Raw genomic sequence first — 7,645 nt, 5'->3', positions numbered from 1 at the left:
GACTTTTAACACCGTTAATCAATTTGGTATGTGTTTGCTAACGGAATGAAGTACATGACACCACTTTGCAAACTTTTAAACCACATGGGTGTTGTTCGAAAATGGGTGTAACCACAAGGTTTATTTTTATAATTTTCCCTTTAAATTTTCCGTCCTAAACTTTTTATACTTTTCCTTTTAAATTTTCCGTCGAGTTTAGGAGTTGAAAAGATCGATTTGGCGATTCTAATGTTGAAAATCACAAGCCGAATTCTAATTTCGTTTTAGTTTTTAATTTTTATCTCTCCTAGTCAAGGAACTCTTATTTTTATTTGTCCATGTCAACAAGCCGAGTCGCCCTAACGATGTATGCAATCCAAACTCGACGAAAAAATTAAATAAGGATCCAATCCATAATAGAATCAATGATTAAGGGCCCAATGTGGAAAAATAAATGACCAGTAGCTTAATCCTTAAAACAGTCAAAGTTCAGGAGCTTAATTATGTTTTTTTGCCATTAATAAAACATAATTAATATTTTCACATAAAAATAATAAACACTATACTCATTTGATAATTTTGCAGAAAATTGTATTATCTCAAAGGTAATTTTACCCCAAATTTTCAGCTCCATGTTTAATAAAGTTTGAGAAGCACATATGCATTAAAAAATTTTAGGCACATGTTAGATTTGCCGTTAATTTTAAAAGGGATAAAGATCAAATTTGACTTCTCAAAAACTGCAAATTGGACCCTAACATATAAAACAATACAAATTCTCCCCTAACATTTTCAAGCGAGATCGATTTTACTCATATGTTACCCAAAATTTGAAATGATTTGTTTGACTATTATTTAAGTCCATTTTGAACATTTCAAACATCAATTATGTCTTAAGAAATTTAATGCGTTATCAGAGCAGTTACATAACCCAGTTAAAATGCTAATAACTAAGCCTATCACATATAAATCAATCACGGGTTCGAGTCTTAGGAGCGGCCTGTTGCCAAAAAAATTGGCAAGGGAAGGCTTGCTCCCAGTACACCCTTGTGGTGGGACCCCTCCCCGGACCCTCGCTTAGCGGGGACGCGTAATGCACCAAGCCGTCCTTTTTTTTTTATCTAAAATGTTTACTAGTTACAAATAACCAACTAAAAATGTACATGTACCGAGTAAAATTGATATAGCTAGGAAAAATTAGAGGTAAATTTGTATTTTAGTGTATACAGTAGCATCAAATCTGAATTTCCCCAGAACTTTAGATCAAATTTGACCCTCATCCCTTCTTAAAATACACAATGGAAAACAGAGCTATTTTCAGTGTATTAAAACTTAAAAGTGGCATTCTTTTCTTAAAACAAGATTATTTCAAAGCCATTTATAAATGATAAAAAAAGCAAACAAAAACATAACAGATAGAAGTATCTGCATAAAAAACAGAGGACAGGCATCAGAGTGGTTGAGCTAAAATTTCTAGTGTGTGGATTGTTTTCCAGCAAAAAGATTCAACAAAATTTCAAATCGGGGAGCACTAAAGTCTGCTCTAAATTGGATCTAAAACTGCTACTCATGGATTTGTAAAAAGTAATCAACTCATTCAATTTAGCACAATGTGCAATGCTGAGAAAGGAGAATAGACAAATAACAAAAAAAAAATTCCTTCGTTAACAAGCAGCACATATGTTTGATTTCATTTTCCCATCAGTAAATGGGCTATGTGCTGCTTTATACATCCAAAATTCAACCATGACAATAAAAATATTTCCCCTTTTTCCTACTTCCAAAAAGATTCCCAGTTCCCAAATTTGCATACACTCATTCCCTCAAGTTAGTAGTGCAATCACCCTCATCAAGTACAAAACAAGGCCAAAAAAGATCACCTGTATGCACAAAACAAAACTGATACTATCCTGCAACTTGAGTTAGGCTGCTCTAAAATGGTGGTTTTCCGTCGTCATTTCCATATATACGTTGAAGTTCACGAGTTGCAGCCAAAAATGATTCTGTAAAGTAGTAAAACATGTTGCAGGGAAGGCATGGTGAATAAATAGCAAAAATCAAAAGGAAAAGCAAGCAGATGAAGGATTGATAATCTGAAAATAGAGCATTTTAACTGAATTGAATTATCTGCATCACCTTTCCAAACACGAAAGGACTTCTGGTTGATAGGAGATCCAGTTATTGTCTGAATAATTTCAAACAACATATTCTGAGGTGTGCTCCGTAGCTCTTGGACAATGCCATATATAGTCTTCCCATTATCAAAATATATGTGATTATTTGGGTGTTTCGTCTTGCAATTAGCATGACGCTCAAATTCATATGCATTAATTACCTATTCAAGGAAATCTTTACTATGTTGAGTATATATACAATCAACAAACTATCCAGAAGATGGATTTATTAAGAAACTTAGATACAAACAGCATGCTGACCTTGGAGTAATTGCATGTCTGACAGCCACACAAATAACCAGAACCTTTTATAACACCACGGAGTTCCTTCTAAGATGCACAAGAAGAGAAAAAAAATGTTATCACAGCACAAGCACGCCCAAATATATAAATATGAGTTCGGAATTACCTCCCGCGACCATGCTATATACTTGACAGGAACTCCATCCAGCATACCGGTGGATAGTAAACTTCTGACATTTGAAGGGAAGTTGTTCGAAGAAACCTTCTTAGATGCTTTTGGGTCCTCTTTCTTCTTAGGAGGATTTTCAGTTCCAGACGCAACTGTATGTGCAACAGATGCGAGTGTGTCCGCATTAGATTTGACCGCATCATTATCATTTAATACTTCTGAATTTTGAAGTGAAGGCTGAGCCATTAGCAAGTCATAACTGGATATGAGTCTTCCTGCTGGATTCGTATCATCATCATCATCATAACCTCCAAAGGATATTATAGTACTCTCTCCTTTATGATAAGACTGCCCAATAGACAAATTGTTGTTATCATCTTTGCTGTAGGTTTGGCCCATTAAAATGGTACTATCATTTCCTTTATTAAACAGGTGCCCCATAGATATGGTATTTTCATCGGGCTTGTAGTTTTGAACCATAGATATGATACTATTCTCGCCCTTGCTAAATTCATGACTCATTGCCGCAATACTATTATTCTCTTTGTATGTTTGACTAATCGATATGCTGTCGTCTTCCTTATTATATGGTTGCCCCATTGAAATAAAAATGTTACTCTCCCTGTCATAGCTTTCACCCAGTGACATAATATTGCCGTCTCCATTGTTATAAGCAAGACAGGCGGATATAGAATTATCATCTGTCCTGTCATACGAATGAGATGTTGATAAAGCATTATCACTATTCACTCTATTGTAGTCATTTTCCTTTGGTACATGCATTATATTCTCAGATTCCTTCACCTGGCTGACTTTCACTTTTCTAATCCCACCAAAATTTAAAGCTGATCTCGGATCTTCAAGAGTGTGAGCGATGGATAAACCAAACGAGGAATCATTCAAAAACGAATCCTCCTCCACCTTCCTATCTGGGTTCAACTTATCTGAGTTAATCATAGAAATGTTTCTATCATCAAAATCGGCCGTCCTTGCTGTATCAGAGTCAAATAACCTCTCAGAAAAATGACCAGAGATTGACTGAAAACTGGAAGGATTTGCCCATGGAGAAACATTTGAATTTAATAATCCTGTAAATAAGTTGTTGTTTGGAACTTGCACAGCCTGTTTCTTGTTGGAAAATAACTCTGCCTCAGGAGCATCCATAAACCACTGATGAGAACGCTTCATCTCAGCCCTAGATGAATTATCATAATTGACCTCACCATCATTTATGGAGCCAGTACCTTTTGTCATCCAAAATCCTTGATTCTGGAAAGTCCGACCATCATACAAAATTCATTTACATCAACATCATATCACCAAGAGAACAAGAAGAACATAATTTCTTTAGCATATATGCAACAACAAAAAAAAAAAACTATTTGCAAAGCTTAAATCGAATCACTGCAGCATTTTCACAAGCAACGAGAACTTATATTAATGTACTTTAATTCCCATCCATTAGATGAGCCATACATAATTAAGACCTCCAAGAACTTCATGTTACGGAACAATTTAATAATTATTAGCACCTACCTTTTAAAATCACTATGTTGTTCTGTTCATAATGGAAATATGAAGAAAGCCTACAACTATACCTGTCATTTTGTAAACTATAAAAGTTGTTTAAAAGCAAATGAGAATTTCTCTTAAGTTATTAAGGAACCAAAGATAGGTTTGCTGTCATCAACATACATCAACACTTTACACTAAAACTTGTAATAAAATGCAATAGTCCATCCTTGTCTGAAACTAAGACCTCATATCCTCAATAAATACAAAATTCTTCAAAACTTTATGCTAATAACAAAATTCTGTAAAACTAATGAGACAAAAAAAAAATGTTCAAATCAAATATGCTGATTCAAGAGCACAAGGAAATACAGGTTTGAGAAATGATACCAAATTCAACTGAGTACACAACATTTAATACAAAAAGCTTCCCTTCATTACAATAAAAGCATACTCTAAAAAGCTCAATAACCAAAATTGCAGACTCAAAGTAAACTGTCACATTAATAAATAAACTATAACATTAATAAAAGCAAACAAAAAATTGTAACTTTCAGTTTAAATCTGTTAATAGGTACAAGAAACTTACCATTTCTAGTTTCCTTTCCCTGTCAGAATTTGCAGTGAGTAAGCTACGATATTTCAACCTTTTTTAGACCCAACAATTTGATTAGCAGCCCAACTTTACCTATCCAAAGAAAAAGATACTAGTATATTCTATAGCGGAAAAGTAATCGCCCACTCCATTTATCTGACCAAAGAAAAGAAAAAGACAAACCAAAAAAAAAAGTATCATTAACTACTTCTATTTGGTTGCAGCAAATATAAAAGCGAAAATAAATCAGGATCATCAAATCTTAAATCCCTGCGCATATTCAAGGCCCAGATAATACACATATCATCGAACAAGGCCACATGCTACCATAAACCTTAATTGAAGCAAGGATATTTTGTTTCTCAATAGCGGGAAAAGATAACAGACGAGCCCTAAAACCCTAAAATTTAGGTTGTATTTGGGAAAAAAAAATCAAGGAAACCCAAACAAATGGTAAATGCAATCATGCGAAAAGAAGCCACAATATAAAACAAAAGGAAAGGCGAAATGATTCAGTAGGACATTCAGTTCAATACAGATGGGAGAAAAAACGTTTGAAGTTTTGAGAACCGTACTAATTTGTAATCGGAGATCGAGAATAATCCCGGAAACGATAGAACGGCAAACGCGCCGGCGATTGTACGGACAGTGTTTTCGGCGAGATCCAGGGAGCGGATTAGTTCAGTAGATTTTAGCAGTTTTGTTGGAAAGGGATGGGGTTTTTATCGGGTGCATAAAGATACCGGTAAGCTCGAGTACCAGTGTTTCTGTTTAAGATATGCGTTTCCCCTTCTTTCAGTAAAACTTAGGTAAATGTTTTAATTTAAAACTTAGTAAGTTTTGTGGATTAACACTTTAAACTTATAGTCAACATTAAAAACCTACGGTCAACATTAAAAATAATTTTTGATTTGAAAATTTATCACACATTTATAGTCAACATTAAAAACCTATCACACATTTAAAGTTCGCTTATTCTGACCTCTTTCATATAAAATTGTTGATTTGTCATTTTTGACAGAGGAGATAGCATGTTTGCTATATATATATATATATATATATATATATATATATATATAAGTGTATTAGTTCGTTCTGTATGTCACCTTATATATCAAAGATGACAGATTAATGATTTTGTATACAAGAGGTCTGAATGAGACAACTTTAAGTGTATGATAGGTTTTTAATATCAACTATAGATGTGTGATAGATTTTTAAAGCCAACTATAAGTGTGCGATAGATTATTTAAAAGTTTAAGGTAAAAATAAATAAAACTTGTCAAGTTTAATATTAAATCTAAAATTTAGTTTATGTTGAAATTTTTAATCTGTTTCTATCAGTGTTTTTTTTTTTGGCTAAGGTACAAAAATACCCCTAACGTTTTGGGTTAGGAGCAATTTTACCCCTAACGTTTAAAATGGTGCAATTTTACCCCTAACGTTTGTAGTCAAGAGCAATTTTACCCCTAACGTTGATAATTTGGGTCAATTTCAGAAATAATTCATCAAACTGTCTGCTCGGTCATTAATCTTACCATCTACACTTTACCCGTGCGTCATTTTAACACTAACAAATCACAAATATATGTTGGGATGTGAAAAAAATAAAAAAAAATACTATCTTTTGTACGAATTAGACAAAAAAAAAATTCACCGAATTTATAAATATTAATCTTCAATTCTACTATTAAATTACAAAAACATGGAATCCTTTTTTTTAGAACGAATTGATATGAAATTTGTGTAAAATAAGGAACAAAAATATTTGTGTTTTATAATAATGTCTGAAATTGACCCAAGTTATCAACGTTAGGGATAAAATTGCTCTTGGCTACAAACGTTAGGGGTAAAATTGCACCATTTTAGACGTTAGGGGTAAAATTGCTCTTGACTCAAAACGTTAGGGGTATTTTGCACCTTAACCCTTTTTTTTTTTGTGTGTTTTTTTATGCATTAATAATTACTTACTAATATTTATCGTTATTATTCTAAAATTATTCCCATTATAAATTTCCTCTAGAATAATATCATATCTATTTATGCAAATATCAACACTACTAAAGTTATATTTAAAATTATAAATATTAATCTTGTGAGAACATGGCACCAACTAATTATCAGTATACAGTAATTGGAAATTTTGGACTTTCTCAAACTACAATATTAATATTTTATCTAAACATCATTTTTCAGTATTTTAAATATATTATAATTATTATTTAATCATCAATTAATATTAACTTCAGCTGTTAAAAAACTCAAATAAATTTGATTAAACTAGAATTCTCTGAGTTTGAATTTTAGTGTATAGGATAAACTTTAATTAAAAATACATATTTAAAAGATGTTTTACGAGATTAATTATTAAAAAGAGTAATATATACCAGAAAAGTGAAAGGAGGTGATATCTCAGTAACCAAACTTGTTAGTTTGTAATCGAGATGAGTTATGGCCTCTTTATGGTTGCCTTAGACATAAAATTAACAAGCTCAAGCCGAGTTTCAAGCTCGGTTTATTTAGGAATTTATTTGGTGATGAAGACATATCTGATACTGACTCGTGTGATGGAGTGCGTTCTGTTACATCCGACAACACATACAATAATAAAAGGGAGAGCTACGGAAATTCTGCTCTACACACCTGTGGCTGCCATTGCGTGGTCCCTCTACACGCCATGTGGCTTGCTTAAAACAACATTCCGACCACTTTTTATTTTGCTACCATTTCTGATCTTACTGTTTTGCCACTATGATTTTTAATGTTTTATCATGTGGGTTTAATTAGCAATATACCCCTTATCCTTCTCTTTCCTTTCTTACCCGTATCTTTAGTTAATTGATTGTAACCGTAGTGTGGATATTTATGTCTTTTACTTTCTTTAGGGTGAGATATTTAAGCCTCTCTTTTGTAAGAGACCACAAATTTTATGAATTTGAATCAAATAGCATCCATTGTTGAGAGCTTTGTTCT

General features: G+C 32.8%; 1 protein-coding gene across 2 annotated transcripts; it reads right to left on the bottom strand.

Moving 5' to 3' along the window:
• Positions 1-1,613: 1,613 nt before the first annotated feature.
• On the bottom strand, positions 1,614-5,485 carry LOC136206985 (uncharacterized). Of its 2 annotated transcripts, none has more exons than XM_065998216.1 (6): positions 5,248-5,485; positions 4,667-4,828; positions 2,563-3,834; positions 2,415-2,480; positions 2,116-2,314; positions 1,614-1,982 (listed from the first exon to the last, which is right to left on the bottom strand). In XM_065998216.1, exons 2-6 carry the CDS (start codon positions 4,667-4,669, stop codon positions 1,912-1,914), a joined length of 1,611 nt encoding a protein of 536 aa, XP_065854288.1. In that variant the 5' UTR covers positions 4,670-4,828; positions 5,248-5,485; the 3' UTR covers positions 1,614-1,911. The 2 variants fall into 2 exon arrangements, with proteins under 2 accessions (XP_065854288.1, XP_065854286.1); XM_065998214.1 differs by having other exon boundaries at positions 2,415-2,483; positions 5,248-5,481.
• Between the last annotated feature and the right edge of the window lie 2,160 nt (positions 5,486-7,645).

Source organism: Euphorbia lathyris, chromosome 9 (assembly GCF_963576675.1).
Source record: "Euphorbia lathyris chromosome 9, ddEupLath1.1, whole genome shotgun sequence".
Lineage (NCBI taxonomy): Eukaryota > Viridiplantae > Streptophyta > Magnoliopsida > Malpighiales > Euphorbiaceae > Euphorbia > Euphorbia lathyris.
Note: the sequence above shows the minus strand (reverse complement) of the source record. Positions and strands in the feature narration are given on the sequence as shown.

What these genes read in the sequence shown, in the direction of transcription:
- LOC136206985 (XM_065998214.1), bottom strand. An exon ending in ATATAGCATGGTCGCGGGAG is followed by an intron (nt 2,484 to 2,562) that starts GTAATTCCGAAC and finishes TGTGCATCTTAG; the next exon opens with AAGGAACTCCGTGGTGTTAT. An exon ending in AGACATGCAATTACTCCAAG is followed by an intron (nt 2,315 to 2,414) that starts GTCAGCATGCTG and finishes TTCCTTGAATAG; the next exon opens with GTAATTAATGCATATGAATT.